Source organism: Wyeomyia smithii, chromosome 1 (assembly GCF_029784165.1).
Source record: "Wyeomyia smithii strain HCP4-BCI-WySm-NY-G18 chromosome 1, ASM2978416v1, whole genome shotgun sequence".
Lineage (NCBI taxonomy): Eukaryota > Metazoa > Arthropoda > Insecta > Diptera > Culicidae > Wyeomyia > Wyeomyia smithii.
The window spans coordinates 173,285,609-173,307,955 of NC_073694.1; the positions used below are offsets into that span (position 1 = coordinate 173,285,609).

Consider the following 22,347-nt stretch of genomic DNA (forward strand, 5'->3'; position numbering starts at 1 on the left):
CCAAAATGCGGAAAATTAAGATTTTGTGACGCTAACTATTGTTGAGAAATGTAGAGCAAAGTTGAACTTAAATATCAGGCGAACTCGTAATCTCAGCCTAAATCAAACTAAACAACCAATTACTACAGCCGACAGTGAAGTATCCAAACGGTTTGACTTTGTGACGGAGTTGTTGTTTTGCTCGCTAAAGTGCACAACGACACGCCCACCGGAGGTATAACTCTCAGTAGTCACGTATAAAAGCCAGCAGGCACAAATCGAGTCTTCGTTGTCCATGCGATCACTTTTTCAATAGGATGGCGGTGATATAGAATATAATATGTTTGTATAGTTATTGTTGCAACATCCGCTCATTCGATTGCAGCCAACCTTACGATGATTTTGAAATTTTGACCAGAGATTCTGGACGTCATAGCGTATCGAATGGTGTACTCAGATTCTTTGGTGCTTTTTGTTTTATATTAACGGTCTGTGGGAGCACCGTGCGCCACCTTTTTACTGCTTGAAATAATTGTAGAACTGGGGTTATACGTTTGATAATTTGTGAGGTAAGAAAATTCAACATTACTTTTAGAATATAGATGACAAAAAGTAATGTACTTCACGCAGTCCGTCCTATTTTTCCAATTTCCTCATTCTATCATCTACGCCGTGGAGTTTCTCATCATACAGGTGGCAATGTTGTTCATTCGTCACATCGCTGTTCGGTCCAATAAAATTTGCTAGTTACATTTTCTGATCGTGGCAAATGAGGCAAAATCAAAGGGAATTATGGGAACTCTGCACGTTGGTTTTGAAAATCTGTCGATCTGGCGGCTATGTTTTGGAATTGGACACTGCCAAGAGATAATAATAGAACGAGAATCATCCGCTGTTGATAATTCACGATGACGATTAACTAAATGGGCTTTTATCCGGCAACACTACGGAAGTGTTTTGCAGAACATCAAAGCTAGTCTGCTCCCGAAGAAATCGGAAAAAAGACATAATTCGAACTAAAACGAACCGTCCTTTTAAGGACAATTACATAAATCTGTAGTTAAAATTCTAAATAAAATTTAAACTTAACATAATATATTAATCGACTAGGATTTAGTTCCACCCACGCTGAAGTGGGTACTCTACCTACACTTTATTTTCGAATGACTTCAAGCAATTGAACAACGTTTCTCTTAAAGGCTAACAATCATTAAAAAAAAAAAAAAGAGAACCAAGAAAAAAATTAGAAGCGAAATTTACCGCTTTACTCCATAACTCAATTGAAGTTAATAAATCAAATTCTATTCAATCTAATTGTATTATTAACAGGCCTTGATTTAAGGGGAGCGGGCTCAACGGGGGCAAATGTCCCGAGCCCCCGATTCGAGGGGCCCTCCTAATCCTGGGCCAGACAGGACAGATGGGAAGACCTTTTTCTGCCCATCAACTTCCATCTTTAAGTAATGTCACAATTTTAAATTTTCGTACTTCCTAATGTTTTAAGGAAAGAGAACCTCACGAAAATATCTGCATCTGCACCGGGCCTCCCAACACCCAAAGTATTTATTTTCTAATGTTCAATACCCAAATTAAGAATAATTTGAAAACGGATGCATTAAGAAAATGAATCATTATGGACTTTTTGATTTGAAATGGTTTTTCTAAATCGTTCAAAATGATTGTTGTACAAATATTTTGAAAAATGTTGAAATTAAAATAACATTTAAACTTAACCAAAGACAGACGTCCAAGCAGGAACAATATTGATCGAAAATTCCGTGTAAACTTTCAAAGAGAATTGCGTTCACTTGTACACTAGCGCCTTATTGCTACAATAAAAAATTTCTCACTGGTGAACGAGGCTGGCGTCACTGGTAACGCTATCTGGTTACGAATTGCTAGTACTTAAATGTTTGCACATGTTTGAAAATCAGCTCGGACGTCTGTCTGCGACTCATTAAGGTTAATAACCTGTAATGCAAATTTTGTCTTTTTATTTGTTATTTGTTATTTATTGTTAAATCATCTGACACATTGGTGGTCTTAATGATAATATATATTACTCACTAAATGCTAATTAATATTAACAAACGATAAGAAACACTTTTAAAACAATTGAAACACGCTTCAAAAACAATTAAACCTGTCGTCTACGAAGAATTTGTTTGAATGTGGTTACTGAGATGTTAAAATCGAATGAATCTGCTACGACGTTGAAGCTAGCTGACATGAAACGAACGGGGTCGTGTTGCCCATATGATGCAGTGCGATGCGGTAGCGATAGAAAGTTTCTCCGCCTTAAAGACCTTTCCGGAGCATACAAATTTAACTGCTGCAGAATTTTCGGGGCGTCGATTTCACCGGTTAAAATTTTGAAGACAAACACAGCCTGTGTATCGAAACGTCTTTGCTGCAGTGTTTCCATGCCCAAAAGCTGGCAGCGATCCGAGTACGCCGGTAGCTGCTGCGGGTCTTGCCACGGAAGAAAACGTAAATCGTACCGTACAAATTTCCTTTGCACGGATTCAATTCTTGCAATCCAGTTTGCGTTGAATGGACATCACACTACGGAGTTTGTTTCAAGGACAGATCGCACCAGAGAGTAGAATAATGATCGGAGGCACAGTGGATCATGAAAATCCGAGGCTACCCTGAAAATAAAACCGAGTTGTCGGTTCGCCTTTGCTATGATCTCATTATAGTGTGGCCTGAAGGACAGGGCTGAATCCAACGTAACACCCAAATCTCGGACCTGGTTAACCCTTGTCAGAGTTTGACCAAGCATAGTATAGCTGAACATTTCCGGAACATTTTTCCTATGGAACGAAATCACACAGCATTTCAGGATACTAACTGTCAACAGGTTAATGGAGCACCACTTTAAAAAAACGTCGACTAGTCGCTGAAGTTCGAGACAGTCTGAAATATTTCTTATTGTCTTGAACAACTTTACATCGTCTGCAAAAAACATTCGGCAATTTTCTGGCAACACTAACGATACATCGTTTATGTACAAGGCAAAGAGCAGTGGTCCTAAATTACTGCCCTGCGGAACGCCTGATACATTTGAAAAATGAGCAGAATGTTGCGATCCAATCTTCACGTAGAGTGTACGATTTACCAAATAGGACCTCAGCCATTGTACCAGAGCGGGGGCCATTCCAAGTTTCTCCATCTTAGCGAGCAGGATACCATGGTCGACGCAGTCAAATGCAGCTTTCAAATCAGTATAAACCGCATCAATTTGGGCTCCTTCGGTCATATTCTGCAGGCACGTTGCAGTGAATTGAACGAGGTTAGTAGCGGTAGAGCGTTTTGGATAAAAACCATGCTGATCGATCGAGATATAGTGTTTACAACTAGCGAAAAGTGCATCATAAAAAACGATTTCAAAAACTTTTGAACAAGCGCAAAGAGAGGTTATGCCTCTGTAATTCTGCACGTTGCGTTTGTCACCTTTTTTGTGCACCGGAAACATGGTCGATATTTTCCAACTGGTTGGAAAAACACATCGTCGAAGCGACAAGTTAAATAGCAAGCATAGTGGGCGTACGAAAACAGCTTTACATTTTTTCAGGACGCAAGATGGAATGCCATCAGGCCCAGGAGCGAAAGAGGAATTCATTTTGTCGATTGCAGTTTCCACTTGGCGGTCGGTAACCGTGAATGAGCTGAAGTCAATGACGTCTCTGGGGATACCATCTAAAGCTGAATCTATTTCTGTAGTTGTAGCAGTAGAGCAGCGGAAGATCTGCTGAAAATGTTGAGCAAATAAAGCACACTTTTCGAATGTCGTGTTTCCTTGACGATTGTTCAAAAACATGTTCTTCGGTAGACCTTCTTCTTTCCTTTTGCTGTTAACAAACAACCAAAAACGTCGGGGGTTTCGTCTGATACAACTCTGCATCCGAAGAGCATACCGTTTGTACAGGTAGCGATTATAAATCCGATAGGAGTTACTAGCATGATTGAATGTTTGTTTCGTTAACGGGTTACGTGTTCTGCAATATTTGCGTAGCGCCAAAGACCGCTGTCGTTTCAGTTGACGCAAGCGAGTGTTAGACCATGGAGGCTTAGGTGCTGGCCGGCGAACAGGAGCACACTGAACAAGTGTAGTCTTGATGGTGTCATTAAAATACCCAATTGCATCATCGAGGGAGGTTCCACTTTCCAAAAATTGCCAGTCGATTTGAGAAATTAAATAGCTCAAATGGTCGAAGTCAGTTCTGCGAAAATCTAAATTTTGTTCGGTTGGACAATTCTCAAATTCAACGGGCACTAATTGCTGGACCGTGATTGCCAGCGCAGGGTGGTTGAAGTCTAGAGGTACTAGCGGCTCATCTGCCTCAGAAAGTGCACACAATGTTTCATTATTAGTCAGGGCCAAATCAAGGAGACGGTCATTACTATTAGTCACGTAGTTTATTTGAGACAGATGGTTTAGGCTGAAACCATCTAACAAGGCTGAGCTCCCAGCTGAGATCTGCGACTGGATATAGTCGATAACTGGCATATTATCATTTCTACAACTCCAAATCAAACCAGACTGGTTGTAGTCACCAAATATCAATGCGGGATCGTCCCGGTTCAAACGAGACAAAACAGATCCGATGGATTGGACATGATTTTCAATAGCAGTGACATCGGCTCTGCGATCAGGAGGCAAATAGATAACGCCGACACTGATTTTGTAAAGCGGCATTGTAACTAATACCCACAACTGTTCGAGAGTATTACAAACGGGAGCGGGGTCAGAATAGCTACTAAAACGGTTAGACACAGCAATCAAAACTCCTCCACCACGCGTCTTAGAACTATTGCTCTGATTGCGATCGCATCGATACACGGTGAAAGCGCTGCCAAAAAGCTGTACTGAATGAATCTGATCGTCTAGCCACGTTTCAGTCAATACAACTATGTCGTACTCACAATCGGTAACGGCCACAAAAAAGTCATCTATTTTTGTCCGGAGACCGCGGACGTTCTGGTAGAATATCCGTAGGCCAGGATTAGTCACGATGTCGGAATGATTTCTCGGTGAATGTCTAGAAGGTGCGGGGATATCAGGTGTTGAATTGTTATATACAGTAGAATACTTGCCAACACTAGCAAGCTGGAAGACCCCTTCTCCATACTCAAACACAGGACCGGGACGACTGATGAGCGCAGGCTGCAGTGGCGCGACTGTGTTGAGCGGGTCGGAGGCTTCCAAGTTGCATAATTCGGTGCGTCCCGGGCAGGATCCAGAAAGTACAGATTGGTCGTCAGTATAATCCGTCAAGTCGATTGTAGTCGAAACGTCTTCAAGCGATGATTTAGCTGGAATAACCGTTGTCTGGGCACAAGCATGCAACGATGATCTCACAATTAGGCCAGAGGTGTAGCGTGTGCACTGTTCGAAGCAGGCGGTTGCATTCCATGTACCGTGCGAGGAAATTTCGGTGCATTTGGTCCCCAAAAATCCTTCGAACTGTTACGTTCCTCAAACAGGCGGAAATATATTCCTTTAGGCCAATTCTTTGCGTCCAACGCAGCGTCTTTAAGCCCAATTTCAATGCCTACTTTAAAGGAGATGAACGCAAATGACCTAATATCAGCATCTTTTTTCACGAGCTTGCGTACTACTGGCTGAGCCTCTGGCACACATTCTTTAATAAGCGCCGTTATTTCATCCTCAGTGACATGAGGGGCAATGCGCGAGAGATAAATCCAACATTTTTCTGTTGGTTGCGGAACAATAGCCACCAGGTTGGAACAATTTTCTACCGATTTCGTTCCACCCATCAAATCTGATAAAACTTTCGGTCTTCTAGGAGTTTCATTCGGTGAGACAACCCTTGGGCGTTTATTTCTGCGAACGGAAAGCGGAATTGCCGGTGCTACATTCGCCAACAGTTTATCCGAAATCGACCCGATGAATGTGTTAATTTGACCAAGTTCGTTTTTAACATCATTCATACAACAAGTGATCGACTCAGCAACAGATGTTATAGCAGCAACGGCAGCGTCAGAAGAATGATTAGCCTTCAAATTCTCTACAGAATGCATACAGTCATTACATAGCCAAAGCAAATTCGTTTGTCCATTGACGAAATCCAGATTCGCTCGAATCCAACCAATACATTTTGTGTGTGCAATACAGTCACACAAATAGCACTTGATCATATTTAGATTCTTTATTGGTTCACAGCATTTGTAGCAACTTTTTTCCATCTCAGAAGTAGCTTTTTGTACGGCAGATTGCATAAGTGATGGCGAATTATTAGCGGGTTACGTAGCTTGCAATGAATGTATACAGAGGATCTGTTGAGCTTAGTATGCTTGTTCACAGATGGCGCTTCAGGAGGAAACGAAATGCGCGGGGAGGGTAGAACTGATGTATATGCAGATCAAAAGCACTTTTCACTTCGATCAAGTTCACTCAGAATACTGGTAATGCACTAGACTCCACTATCTTCCCAGAAAGCGATATTGCAACAAACCACGGACTGATTAGTACAAGTATCAAAACTTTAAAACAATCGAAATAACAAAAAAAAACACGGTCAAAATAAATAAGCACAATAACAAACGGGCAAGGTTGCCAGAAAAAAAAAAAAAAAAAAAAAAAAATTATTTCTCTATCCTGCACTTTGTATCAACTACTTACTTTGAACAAAAAAAAAAGAAACAGAATATTGTTTGTAAATTGAAATGCTGTGTTTATTTTTAATATTTTTCTGTTGAACAATTTTTTTGTAAATTTATTTTGTAAAGCATAATGAGTTTCCTGTCATTCATTCTCAGTCAATTTTTGTGTATAACTAACGAATTCTGAGCTGCAATGCTTTTAATAAAGCTCATGCTAAAAAAACGATCCACGAAACTCTTCCATTATTCCGGAAATCAGAGAAATCAGTAGCATCCAAGCTACTCGCACTAATTGATTTTATTTCTTCTGGATGAAACAAATTTTATTAACTCATAACATTTGTTTACCCTTAAAGTTTGCACACACGCACACGAATACTGTGTTATGACATTTTACACACTCGCTCGCTTGCTTTGACGTAGTTGTGTTCATCACGAAATAGAGGTACCTGGGGTAATAAGCACCGTTGAGACAACATGTACCCAATTTACAATGGAGAAACATTTTAATAATAGAATAATAATTTGTGAATTTGGCAGCACTGCAATGTCAGGTTTTTTCTCTGCTTAATTAGGTTTTCCTAGCTCTCCAATTGTTGTTTGAACCAGCGAAAAGTGTTATTGCATCGAATGAATGACGAGCAACCTATTTCTGATGAAATATTAGTGAGTTTTAGTGTGCATTGACGTTAAGTTACCAGAAACATTCTGTTGTTAAGTTCGGGGCATAGCGCTTCCCGTAGCTCGGGGCAAAAAGACTCTGTAAACAAACTTTTTGCTTACATTTCATTTCGTTTCCAGCAACGTCCGGAAGCCCAATCGGCGGTCATGGACCGTTGAATAGCTACGATTTGCCATAAGATGACAAAATGACCTCTACCATCCAAATATTTTAGTTTATACTGCCCCTTTGATGTGGTTTATGTTATCTCATTGTCCTCTTGTCCCTTTGTCGCGGCGCATTTCATTTTAGAAAGAGTGCATTTTGCTACGATTGGTGACTTTTCCAAATTATTACACTCAATTAAAAAATTTGTGTCATACATTTTCTAGAATATTCTAGTATCTGATGCGAGTTTGAACGAATAAATGAGGGTTTTGATATTATGATCAGTATATAACATTGGTTGTGTGTCTAAGCTTTAACAAGAATAAACTCTGACTTTGTTAGCTGATGTATTTTACTCCAGGCACCCCTATCAGGCGACGCTGAATTGAAAAAAATGCAGCAACTCAATCACCCTTCATCCGGCATTGAATGCCAGAGTATAGTTTGAAAAAGTATTTGCCTTAAGTATTCGGTATCTCTTACCAGATAACCAGTAGACCATTACGAAATAAACGAAATCTAGATAAATTATGGTTTTCTTACGCATACTAAAATATTTCGGGAGTGCTTTTAATGAAATATTTTTGGACTTACCTGCAATTATTTACTAAAACACTGCTACTACAGCATTGAAGTATCTCATATTATCAAATTGCATTTTTGAATTCACCGCAAAGCCTCGAAAACTCCACTAAGTTTTTAGTTTTCACACTACAATTACAAGTTTACATGTTTTTTTTTAAATAGTTTATTTGACACGGCACGATACAATTTATGTTTAACTGAGCCAAGTACATTTTTTTTTTAAATTCTAAATTAGCAGGGAAAAGAGGGAGGCCTTTTTTTTATTCTCGCGGCCGACTACGAGCTAGTGGGGATTTAAGGTGAGAGGAGGGGTGTTACAATTTTGTTTTTAACTATACAGAATGTATTCATTTGTACGTGGCTAACCAGTGATGTTCTATTTGAGCAGTTTTGGTCTGAGGTGTCTGCGTAAACATAGAGATGTCGAGTCTTCGTTTTAGTGTCTCCAGCCGGGTGTATCATTCTCTTTCAGTTTGTGACAGAAATTGTATTCTAGCAAATAGATAAAAGAAATCAAATTTTAATGCCAGCATTTTTTATAAACCCGTATAGCTGTGTCATGTACTGGAGATCACCGCTTCCCAGAATGTCTCTAACGGGTACGTTCGGTTGTTTTCCTCGGGCCCGAAGGGAATCTATAAGCTCGGACCTAACACCACAGTATTCGGTACACGACCAAACAACATGCTCGATGTCATGGTAGCCATCGCCACAAACGCAGTGATTACTGTCTACAAGCCCTATACGAAAGAGATGCGTGTTTAACGTATAGTGATTGGACATAAGTCTGGACATCACGCGAATGAAGTCCCGACCTACATCCAACCCCTTGAACCATGCTTTCGTCGATACCTTAGGAAAAATGGAATGTAGCCACCGTCCCAGTTCATCTGAGTTCCATGATGATTGCCAACTGTTGAGTGTTCTCTGACGCAAAATGCTATAAAATTCATCATAAGCAATTGGTCTTACATAAATATCGCCATCAATAGCACCCACCTTAGCTAAAGCGTCAGCCTTTTCATTGCCCGGAATGGAGCAATGAGAAGGGACCCACGCTAAGGTAACCCGGTAATTTTTATCTGTTAAAGCACTTAAAAACCGCCGTATTTTCCCCAGGAAATACGGGGTGTGCTTCACAGTCTTCATCGATCGCAGAGCTTCAATGGCACTGAGACTGTCTGTGAAGATGAAGTAGTGGTCTATGGGCAGGGTTTCGATGATCCCAAGAGAGTACTGAATGGCAGCAAGCTCTGCAACGTACATGGAAGCAGGAGCATCGAATTTGTAGGAGGCGGTAAAATTTTCATGGAAAACACCGAAGCCAGTAGACTCATCTAGATTAGATCCGTCAGTGTAAAACCTTTTATCATAACTAACATGTTTAAACTTATTGGAAAAAATTTTAGGGATCTCTTGGGGTCGCAATTGATCCGGGATACCAGAAATGTCTTGTTTCATGGTGGTGTCGAAGAATATAGCATTATAAGAAGTATCTAAAAGTGCGACATTGGAGGAATCATATGAAGAAGGATTAATATCTTGAGCCATATAGTCAAAATATAAAGTCATAAATCTGGATTGAGATTGAAGGTCGACCAACCTCTCGAAATTTTCAATTACTAATGGGTTCATAACTGTGCATCGAATTAGCAACCGGTAAGAGAGATTCCAAAAACGATGTTTCAACGGAAGAATACCCGCTAACACTTCAAGTCTCATCGTATGGGTCGACTGCACGCAACCCAAGGCAATACGCAAACAACGATACTGTATTCGTTCAAGTTTGATCAAATGTGTGTTTGCTGCGGAGCGGAAGCAGAAACACCCGTACTCAATTACAGACAATATCGTTGTTTGGTAAAGCCTTAGAAGGTCTCCTGGGTGGGCTCCCCACCAGGTTCCGGTAATCGTACGAAGAAAATTAATCCTCTGTTGGCATTTTCGTGTCAGATACCTAATATGACAAGCCCAGGTGCATTTAGAGTCGAACCAGACCCCGAGATATTTAGCGACTAAAACCTGAGAGATCGTTTTACCCGTTAGTAGGAGCTGCAGCTGAGCTGGGTTATGCTTCCTAGAAAAAACGACCAGCTCAGTTTTCTCCGAAGAGAATTCGATACCCAGCTTAAGAGCCCATTCAGACAAATTGTCTAAGGTATCTTGCAATGGTCCTTGCAGATCGCTAGCCTCTTTTCGAGCAAAGGCGAGTTGAATTTCAGTAGAAAGCAACGCTAGGCAATCGTTCGTCCCTTTGCCCCGGCGAAAGCCAAATTGAGTATCTGAAAGTAACCCGTTTGTTTCGACCCATTTGTCTAATCGTAAGAGGATCATTTTCTCCATTAATTTCCGGAGGCAAGAGAGCATCGCAATCGGCCTATATGAATTGTGATCAGAGGCAGGTTTCCCGGGTTTCCGAATAGCAATGACTTTTCCCTCCCTCCAGTCATGCGGAACAATATTTAGCTCAAGAAACTTGTTGAACAAATTCAACAAGCGTCTTTTAGCAGAGTCGGGTAGATTCTTCAACAGGTTGAATTTTATTCTATCTAACCCTGGAGCCTTATTGTTGCACGACAGGAGAGCCATTGAAAATTCCAACATCGAAAATGGAGGCTCTTCCGTAGTTACTAATAACGCGTCGCGAAAGGTTTTCTGTTCCGGTACAGAGTCCGGCCAGACCTTTTTGGCAAAATCGAGTATCCAGCGATCTGAATACTCCTCGCTTTCATTCGAAACGTCACGGTTTCGCATGCGCCTGGCGGTATCCCAAAGAGTGCTCATCGCTGTTTCCCTCGACAACGCGTTTACGAACCGCCGCCAGTACCCGCCTTTACTAAGCTCTTCATCTGCCTGCCCAGTGCCTCGTACTTTCGAAGCAGGTTGACAGTGCCGTACTCCCGGTAGTCCTTATACGCCGCGGACCTTCGCGCGTACAGCTCAGAGCACTCTTTGTCCCACCATTTGTTGGGAGGGCGCTGTCTAATCGTTTCCCCGGGTATCGGTTTTGTCTGAGCTTGAGTCGCGGCGTCGATTATCAAGCCAGCTAAGAACGCGTATTCTTCCTCCGGAGGAAGTTCCTCGTGAGTCTCGATGGATTCCGCTATAATAGACTCATAACACTTCCAATCAATATTACGTGTAAGGTCGTAGGAAATATTGATTGGGTTCGGGGGAGTTGAACCATTAGCAATTGATATAACGATTGGAAGATGATCACTACCGTGGGGATCGTTGATTACTTTCCACTGGCAATCTAACGCCAGTGATGTCGAGCAGAGGGATAGGTCAAGCACGCTTTCACGTGCTCGAGGATTAGGTACGCGTGTCGCTTCCCCAGCATTCAAAACTGTCATATTGAACACCCATGTCGTCGATCAAGTTACAGATTAAAGAAGATCGGTTGTCGTCGTACAGCGACCTCATAGCGAACAGTGAGAGTTAAATCTCCCAAAATCGAAAAAGGTGCGGGAAGCAATTCTGCTATATCAAGGAGTAGCTTCTGTTCAATCCGCGCGGATGGGGGAATATATAACGAACCAGGCAAAGGTCTTTTCCTTTCATATTCGTTTGAATTGCAACAACTTCAATTTTCGAGATCGAGGGGAGGTCGATTCTGAAAAAAGAATAGCACTTTTTGATCCCTAAAAGTACCCCTCCACCGTGTGAGTCTCGATCTCGACGAATGATGTTAAAAATCGTGGAAATTAAGTTGGTCATTTGGATTGAGCAAAGTTTCACAGAGCGCGAACGCATCACAATTATATGTGCTTATCAAATGTGAAAATAAATCGAATTTGGGGATCATACTTCTGCAGTTCCACTGTAACACAGTGACAAAATTCCTAACCTCTTTCGACGTTTTAGTCATCGAAAGATACGATAGCTGTAATGAGGGGCCAAGTTGCTGTGAGTTGCTTCAAATAGGTTTTCACTGTAGGGAGAAGGGCAAGAAGAATGTTTTGAAGGGGATCTGGTATGTTGAATGTTTTAAATATCCAGTCCACAATATCAGAGAATTTTATGAACCCTGTTTCTTTTATGTCTTCTGATCGAGAAATGGGTGCACGAGGGGTTTTTGGTGCCCCAGGAAGCGGTGGGTACTCCTGGTTTGATTTGAAATTAAAACCGGGGGGTACTTGCTTCGGTTTTTCTTCACCGCTTCCTTTTTGTGTTGGCTTATTGGTCATTCCGCTAGGGGTTATTTTACGACCTTTGCGAGAAAGATTAGGAGAGTTGAGCATTCTCCTCTTCCTAGATCCCTCTGGCAAGGCATAAGAACACCCTGTCGAGGGTGGCTCAGCCCTCTTAAGCATTTCTGCAAAAGAGCGCTTTGATCGTTCCTTAAGGGAACGCTTAATTTTTTCCTCGCCCTGTTTGTACGCGGGACACGCCGAATGGTCATGCCGAGTTCCCTCGCAGTAAAGACACTTTTCAGTATCCTCACTTCAAGCGGTCTCAGCATGATTGCCTCCGCACTGCTTGCAGTTTTGGCAATGCATGACCCGCGGTACAAACAGGCGTACAGGCAGACGAACCCTGTCCAAAGAGATGTAGTTCGGCAGTGCGGATCCGGCGAATGTTACACGGAAGGAATCCGAAGGGAGGATTTTCTTCTTCCTTTCTTCGATGGATACTGAATGCAATTGCTTGACATCCAGTATCTTTACATCTTGAATCAGGGGGTTCTTGAAGCAGCCAACCCCGTGACGCAAAATGTCATCGACCGTGAGGCTTCCTTCGGTAACCACACCGTCGATCTCCACGTCCTTGGAAGGGATGTACACGCGGTACTCCCTTGTAAAGAGCTCGTAGCTAGCAATTTCGTTTGCTTGCTTCAAACTACTCATGACAACTCGCAGTTTGTTCGGCCTCACCTTCGTAATCTCGGTTACGGCCGAAAACTGTTTTGCCAGGTCCTTGCCTATTTGGATAATTTTAAGAGGCTTCTTTATGGGCCTAAAGTAAACTACGAACGGACCTTTCGAAGCATCTGGGTAAGCTTTCACCCGTGTTGCCGGTACCCTTGGTACGGGACTAGGTCGCGGGGAAGGTAGAGGGGAATTGATGGGGGAGATCTCAATCTCTTCCCCATTTGTTTCCACATCCAGGAATAGTTGCACCTGCATGTCGTCCATTTTGCGGGAGCGTTACGCTCTACCGCACACAAACGATAAATATTCGAATGTGGGGGGGTGGGGGGATCAAGTAGCTGATATTAAATTTTAAAAACAATTTTTCAAACTACAATGGATCAAAATAAAAAAAGACAGTAATACTAATACTAATAACAATAGTAATAATAGTAATAATAATAATTATAATTATAACAATAATAATAATTATAACAATAATAATAATAATAATTATAATAATAACAATAATAATAATAATATTAATAATAATGATAAAAATTCTAAAGTGAATACTTCACCGAACGTCTAAGTCACGACCTCACGGCTGATAGTTGGATTAATCGAGTGTCTCCGCAGAACAAACAATGACGATCCAGCTTCGTGTTGTGACACAGTGGCCGTATCTTACACTCGACCTTGTAGATGCCACTTGTAGTTGACTTCCACTCGCTCGATCGTATAATGGTCCGTGCTGCTAGCGGGGTAACAGCGGTGCGGGAGAATTATTCTTGCTGATATATCAGCTGCGTATCAGATCACTGGCGGGGTAGCCTGCCCCTACCAGTGTGCAGAAGATGTTTCTGCCGATATATTGCAGGCTATTGTTATCGCACACAAGAACCAATCGAAAAAAAAAACACCCGTACGATAACTCGTGTATTGTTATTTTGCGAATCAATCAAACGGAGATAAACAATTTGCGTCTAATCAAGACGGAAGCAAAACAACGAATGAAGTTTACATGGATGACCACTAAGATATTTCTCTCAAATATCAATACTTCTGTGTCACCTAATTGCTAAAATTTTGTATGCTCCTATATTTACACTAATAAGCCTCGCAATCGTGATTCGTTTTCACAAAAAAAAAAATCGGTCGAAAAAGGTTGAAAGTTGTCTATAAAGTGTAGTGTGTGTGGTTTTTGCATTTGTTTTCTAGTTTCAGCTTGACTGCGCGTGTCAGGTTGTGCACCAGTGTTGTCAATACTGTTAGCAGCATAGTGCGCGAGCATTCAGAGCAAATAGTTTGTAGACTATGTGAAGTGATGTGTGAATATTTCTACTACATATTTTTTGATTAGCGGTACCCAGCCCTTGTAGCAAAAACCTAAGCTTAAATTTTTGAAGTAAACATTAAGAATCACCTGAAACTTGTATTCCCGCTAACGCTACTAAGCAATTCCACGAAACCAGCACACCTCTAATTGTCTTTCTTTTTCTCTTTTTCCACTTTCAGGAAAGCTCGATTTCCACGAATTCATACCCGGTAAGTGTTAGTCGGATGTTACCTACCCGACCGGAGAAGGCAAATTAGCGTAGCATTTTTTGACGTAGGACTACGTCTAACCGCACTATATCGAGATGCATTCTGCGAAAAATAAAACCCAAGGTGTAACGTCGGAATGAAAGATTTCAAACGTTAATACTGATGTAACCACATGATGGATCACAATAATCAATATGTCGTTGGATTGATAAAATGATGGACAATTTTGTGATTCTTCAATTTTCATTATCACTTCATTGTTAAACAGTGAAAATTGAATAAAAGTTTCAAGGTCGAATTTTCACCAACAATGTACCAATCATATGCGAGCACGCCTGGCACAGACTTCATGAATAGACACCAACTGCCTGCTGTGATATCCTGTATAGCAGTGGCAAAAAAAAACATTTGACAGAATCTCCCCGTCCCAATAGGTCAATTAATGTTAGCTTCCATGAGCCTAGACTATTTTGATGTCTTGAAGGTGAAGCTTTTTCGGAAAGTTCGTAACCACCTCCACTATCAGACAGTATTACGTTTTGCTGTTAATGAATAGGTTAATGATAATAAAACTGATGTCTTGAAGGAGAATATGATGGCACAGGCAACAGTACTGCGCCGAGCAATGACGAACAGAGCGCTGGTTACTTGTCGTCTAGCAGTGCAGAAAAACTCGAAATTCATTTTTGTGCAGTCAAGCCAATTGAAAACTACATTGCCGCTGTTGACACACAGTGGGGCGTGGAACACAATCGAATTGCCGTTTGAATTGTCTTCTTCTTCTTCTTCTTCTTCTTCTTCCAAAAGAAACCAAATTTAGGGGGAAAATTTGGATCTAGAGCTCTATAGCAATATTTTAGAGAAAAACTTTCTTGTACAAAGTTGTTACATATGATAAAGCGCTAATTGAAAAAGTATAAAAAATTAGGGTGACCAAAATTTTTGATGCTATCAACTATCTAACTTTTTTATTTTTGTAGATAGAAATCCCTGTTCTACAATTTTATAGCTCCAATAATTTTAAGCAACTTTGTAAAAAAAAATTTTTCTCTAAAACATTGCTTTAGAGCTCTAGACCCAAATTTCCCCCGAAATTTGGTTTCTGGACCATTATGAATGTTAAACAGAATATTTTTTCTTCTAAGATAGAGTGCTGTAAAGAAATAATCAAAATACAGACCCCGTTAGATTTTGGCAACACGCCAGAATTTTTTCTGTTGCCAAGATCGAACCATGTCAATAATGAACGGTTCTTTTTTCATGACTTTTTTGACTATTTGAATGGGAAAGACAACCTTAACCGTAGAAATGGTCAACAATAAACTAGTTTTAGTTCCAAGGCGTTTGAGGTGTCTCTTGATGAATTTGGACTGACGACCTAGATACTTGATATTACCACCCGAACCAAAAATATCTTCCTTTTGGAAGATGTTGAGCTTAAATTGATTAAAATAAATCAAGCAAACTACAAAAGTAAAACGAGCTTAAAATCAAACATAGCTTCAAAATAAAAATATAAAATTATTGTAGTCCTACGTCAACTATGCGGTCGTGTCTTGGATACCACCCTCCTACTATTTTTTTTTTTTTACATTTCTACTCTTCAGTTATATATCTTGTTACCTCATATATTGGTACATAAATGTGAACTTTGCAGTAATGAAGGTGACATCGCAAACCGAAACACCTGCGAAGAGAGCAGCTCGCCTTGATTGCGATGTACCTGAGAAGTCCACCAAAGACGCCATACCCAGGATGCCCGGGTTATCAGCGTCGACAGAAAGAGAATAGGAAAATGCTGACAGACATCGCCTGTCACATCAATTGCAATTTTGGTTTTGGCTTGGGAGGAGCATGGCGTCAATATTTCACGTCAACGTTGATTGTGACGACTTTTTCCAACGTGAAAGCAAACAGCGACGAGTTTGTGATGAAGCAAAAAAGCTCTCTCTTATCGCTCTAATATGTTGACTAAAGGAACGCACATTCTCGATTGTGCACTCTGCCGATGTGTTGTTTGCTAAAAAGTTGTCGTTCGAGTAGAAAAGCCATAGTTTAGTGCCAGTTTCGTTATTAGTTTTTTACCGTAGATCAAATTAACTAACGAGCGTCATACAAATTATCGCTCAAGAGCTAAACTTTCGCCATCATGGTTTTCATTGTCAGGCAGAACCAGTTTGTGTCACTTCATAACAAAACTATTCCAATAAAAATTTCCCGAAGAAGGCTTCCGGCTTAACGTGGCAAGCTCATTGGTAGGCAGAGCGTAAGTTTACCGTCTAATACCGGGTCGAGTGAGACAGTGGGACCTGCTTAGGATACCGTTCCTATCGCCTACAATGCTTCCGGCTGCAGCTCGTGCACTCATCAAACTATAATTAGCAGCAAGTTGTTAATGATTAAACTTTCGGTCCACGGAACTGTTTTCCATTGTCTCTGGTGTGACCTTTTTCCGGGCACCATGTCATCTTCATAAACTCACATGTGATTTCTATAAAGCTGGATTTCTATGGCAGCCTTCTTCCTGTGACTGCACAGATTCGGCTCCGGTAGGTTATGCGACAGTATCTTCTGGCGAGAGAATGCCGGCAAACTTTTCATTCCGCTTGCGGAAAATGTGCACCGCGTTTTGTGAGCAAGGTACGGACGGAAATGAATGGTCTTTTGCTAGCTGTTTCTCAATGGCGTTCATTAAATGTCGTAAATTCAATTTTTTTTTTCTGCTGCCTGAACAGTAAAAGCGAGCTGAAAGAATGCTCGGGCGGAGAACTGCCGGATGTTTACGTAAAAGTCGTCTGGCGGTCACCTACACGCGCTGTTTTAACTACAGTATATTTTAAAGAATTGTGAAAAGAAACTTTTCTATTAAGTCTCCTGATAAAATACTGATAAAGATTGACGATGTTAGTCCGTATCAAAAAATTTGAAACAACGGAATGGTAATTCTGAACTGTACAAACATTTTTGCGCCACACTGTGCATTCTTCTGTACAGACTTTCGGGCGGTTTCCGACTGCCATTGCAGAAAATCAAAACTATTTTATCACAACTGGAACAGAGGCACTCAGGACGTGTGACCACGAATAGTTTGTGCTGTTGATGCTTCGTCGTATAGCGCAAAACTTTTCAAACGACGCCTACATCACAACTAGGGCGGAAAGTAAGGTTTTAGATTAGCGTGTAAAAGTGCGTCGAGAAGAGTTGCGTTGAAGTAGGCTACGAAACTCCTTAAACTAATGAGTGTAAAATAAAAATGAAAAAGAGTCGATTGAAAAATCCCATCGAAAAGATGCCCTTTCATTATTTTTCAAAACTTAAGCTTCTCGTAAAATTTCTCGGCGCTCTATCTTTTTGATACAATTGTTGTTGAGGATGTTGATTTTTGGTTTCTTTGTTTGTAATTCTGACTACTTGCATCGATGTTTCTGATGTGAATAGGATTTATTTTCGGTTCCTCTTCTCTTGTATACTACAATTGAAATCACAGTTTTGCCTTTCTCCTAGAAAGGGATAGCAATCACTGGAAAAACCAAAGTTATAAAAGTGGTCCCAATGGCCGAATGTCATATACCACTCGACCCCTTTCGACGAACTGAGCATTTTCTGTATGTATGTGTGTATGTGTGTGTGTGTGTGTGTGTGTGTGTGTGTGTGTGTGTGTATGTGTGTGTGTGTATGTATGTGCAACTTTTTTTTCTCTAGTTGCGCCATAGGTTGCTATTGAATTTCATTGTAATCGGATGTTTAGTTTAGAGGTTATGTATCAAAATGTAAAAATCACGAAACATCAATATCTCAGAAACCACACAACCGATTTTAATAAAATTGGTTTCAAATGATCGGGCTGTCTCCAGAACCCTTAACTTTCAAATTTCGTTATGATTGAACATATGGTTCAAAAGTTATGTAAAGAAAAGTTAACCTGAGATTGTTTAAACTCACTCATTTTTCTCAGAGATGGCTGGACCGATTTTCACAAAAATAGTGTCAAATGAAAGGTCTAGTTGCCCCATAGGTTGTTATTGAATTTCATTGCAATCGGATTGTAACTTTGTCCGTTGTTCATAAAAATGTGAAATCACAAAATGAAAGTAAAAATATTGACCATCTCCTAACGATCACTGGCTAATTAAAAGGTAGAAAAGTGATACAAATGGCCGAATGTCATATACTACTCGACTCAGTTAGACGAATCGAGCATTTTCTGCATATAAGCATGTATAGGTGTATATGTTTGTGTGTGGGTGTGTACGTGTGTATGTGCACCTTTTTTCGCACTCACTATTCTCAGAGATGGTCTGACCGAACAGATTTAAATGAAATTAATTGCAAATGAAAGGTCTAGTTAATAATAATAAGACCCTATTGAATTTTATTGTAATCTGATTTCTAGTTTAGAGGTTATGTATCAAAGTGTAAAAATCACGAAACATCAATATCTCAGAAACCACACATCTGATTTGAAAATTAGTTTCAAATGAACGGGCTACCTAAAAACCCTTAACTTTTGAATTTTATGAAGATTGAACATGTGGTTCAGAAGTTATGGAAAGAAACGTGTTCTGGAGAGTGTTTAATCTCACTCATGTTTCTCAGAGATGGCTGGCCCGATTTTTATAAAATTAGTGTCATATGAAAGGTCTTGTTGCCCCATAAGACCCTAATGATTTTTTTTTACAAACGGATTATTACTTTGCCTGTTATATTCAAAAATGTGAAATCCAGCTATGAAAAGAAACATATTCCAAGACAACTTACTTGGACTCACTCATATTTCTCAGAGATGGTTGACCCGATTTCCACAGAATTAGTATCGAATAAAAGGTCTACCTACCTCATAACACCCTATTGAATTTTGCAGTAATCGGACTGTAACTTCGTCTGTAATGTATCGAAATGTGAAAATCAGAAACTTCATTATCTTAGAAACTACACAACCGATTTGAACAATATTGATATCAGAGGAACGAGCTAGTTAAGGGTTAACTGATGAATTATGATTGAACACGTGGTTTCAAAGTTTGGCTGCCCCATACGTTACCTTTTCATTTGATTGTAATCAAACTTAAGCAAGCGTTATGTTTTAATTTGTAAAACAACGAAAGTCTACTATCTCAAGTATTACACGACTTATTTGAACATAACTAGTGTCATACAAATGAGTCATTTCTCAAACTTACAAATAACAAACTTCATAACAATTTGATATGCTGTTTAAAAGTTTTAGAAAGAAAAGAAATTCAAAGACTATTCAACACTTTACCTGCTTCGATCAATATATATGGGCTCAACATGATTTAAATGTGGTATCGTACTATCTGAACGTTCCCGGCATCGATCGTGATTAAATTGTTCGAAATTAAGAGTCATTGCTTTTATTTCGCTATTTCTTAATTACTAACATAACGTCAAATTTCATATTTTATACTTTAATTACAACATCAATATTTTAGAACCCAAAGAGTGGATAAACATTTATTGGATTTAAGCATTCATGTAAATCTATTTTTACAAGTAATAAGTTTGAATGAGAAAGGCTGAGTCTGACCGCTAGGTGGATTAATTTAGGTTTTTTTCTGCAGGATTAGCATTTTAAGCTTTGTGAGATTTGAATTTCCGTTTGCCGGGCACTCCGGAGACTGGATATAAAATTTTGTGGGGCTCATCCAACGTTTGCATTAAAAAAAGAACTTTTTTTCGGACGGTGTCAAAAAAACTACAACAGCATTTTACCTATTTCTTTTTGCAGTGAGTTAACACGAATTTGCGTTGCGTGCAACCTTACTGATTCAGATTTTTTTCACCAGACAGTAGGTTTCAATACAATTCCCCCACGCTTTATACCTTCCAGCTCCAGTGTGTGTGTGTGTGTGTGTGTGTGTGTGTGTGTGTGTGTGCGTGTGTGTGTGCGTGTGTGTGTGCGTGTGTGTGTATGTGTGTGTGCGTGTGTGTGTATGTGTGTGTGCGTGTGTGTGTCTGTGTATGTGTGTGTCTGTGTGTGTGTGTGCGTGTGTGTGTGCGTGTGTGTGTGTTCTTAGTTTCGGGTTCTAGAAGGTGTTTATTTTACAAGAGGAGTGCTAAATAGTAAAATGAATAAATCTTACCATATATACGTACCAAAGTATAACCTATGTATGTACCAATATATTACTTAAAATCTGATGACAAATTGCTAAACTTGTAATAAATAATGTGTCAATCGGTCGCCTACGCAATTGCTATAATAGGAAAACTGAACTTAAAATAATAATCATAAATTAAAAAATATAAGCAAAAAACACATTTATTTGCAATACATTTGCTCCATTTACGGTGGAAACAGCAGCACTGTCTGTCCACTCGGACCTGCACACACGCTTTCATGCAAGTCTTAATGTGGAAAGCAAGCGACGCTCGTTCCAATTGTCACTTTCTATGCCACAATAATTTTGAAAGTAACAAAAATATCACTTTTAAACTACCTCCTGCATGTTCACTATACTTATCTTTAGCCGCATCGTTTTGATGTTTACTTCCTCTATCACACGGGATTCGGTTTCTCAATTGCACCACTAAAATTAGTTTTTTTTTACGAGCCGATACATGATTGACTCTACACTTCTCAAAGCAGTGTTCATCAATCCTTTCATTCGTAATACCCTTTAAACACACTGGACTCTGAACGAAGGCTTCTCAACTATGACTGCAACACGAATTACACCATCCACGTATTATAAATCACGACAAAACGCGACAACTTCGGATGCAGTAAACTAAGAAAAACCCGCTGCAAACGACCGTGGTGCCAATCCCATATGCTAATTCAGCTATTTCATTGAATAATCTTCACGGCACTACGATACACATCAAGTAAAAGTTTGGCAGCACAAACAACATAACAAAATTCCTGAAAAAACTCACTTCGCGATATTGAACCTTCCAGCACCTGTGAGAACATAATCTCAAATTGAAAACAAGACCGGAGCTCGTATATGTATTTAGTATTCCCTATATATTTTACTGACAGTAATCAGTTTACTAGATGCTGCATAGAATTTCTAACCAGCTGCATTGTTATTGAAGTCGAGAACATTCATTTTACGCAAATATCGCAAAAAACAGCCTCCTGTGTATATCGGTTGTTAGTTTTGCATTAAATCACCAATTGAGTTTTATAATTTTTTTTGATAAATCTGCGCCCTTGCGAGTGGCCTTCCGGCCGTTAACCGAAACATTCACCGTACCGAACTGGAACTTCGTTTAAACTTCGTTTTATTTATCAATTCCTTCTCAGTTTTCGCGACGAAATTGTTGTAGTAGATCTTACGCTTTAGGTTTGCCCAGAAATTCGAGCAATGTGCAGACCAGATCAGGCCAGAACCTCACGTCTTCGCCCTTATGGTATCTCTTCATGAACGACGCAACTCCCGACAGGCCCTTCGTACTATAAATTTCACGGCTAGCCTGGGGCGAAAAAAGAGCGTCTTTGACATCCCCTTCTCGCTAACTGTCGGCCACAGCAGCACTTTCTTGGGAAACTTGGTTGTGTAAAATGAACTGCACCTTGGGGCTCACTTCCTTCGTAGTGAAAGTAAAATACGAAGTGCCCTGCCAGTCGTTGCCATCCAGGGTGAGATAGGTCTCGTCGTCTATCACCACCGCCACGTCGTGATTCGGCGGAAAAAGCGACTTGACCATCTTCTTCAGTCGCTGCCGCTGCGTCATTGTTTGCAGCTCCGAACCATTCGGCGGGACTGTCGCTCACTGACATGTAAGTCCATGTTCGCCAAGTACTTTTTCATTGTTTGACTGGTTGCACCGACCTCCCGGTCAAGCGCACGCACTTGTCCATCGCATCTTTAGCATCCTTTAGAGCTTCTTGTCGCTCGGGGTCGTCAGCCGTCCGAAATCGGGCTTTTTATCGATGCTCTGATTGTTGTCCAT

The 22,347-nt window shown here is 40.3% G+C and overlaps 1 protein-coding gene across 6 annotated transcripts in view; it reads left to right on the forward strand.

The window, feature by feature from the left end:
- The window catches only part of LOC129732015 (translational regulator orb2-like), an 815,319-nt gene that overhangs the window by 486,929 nt on the left and 306,043 nt on the right, over positions 1-22,347 (forward strand). For all 6 annotated transcript variants that reach the window (XM_055692491.1, XM_055692477.1, XM_055692467.1 and 3 more), the window contains one exon: positions 14,395-14,424. In XM_055692491.1, coding sequence (XP_055548466.1) covers positions 14,395-14,424 — 30 coding nt within the window. The remainder of the gene's footprint in view (positions 1-14,394; positions 14,425-22,347) is intronic.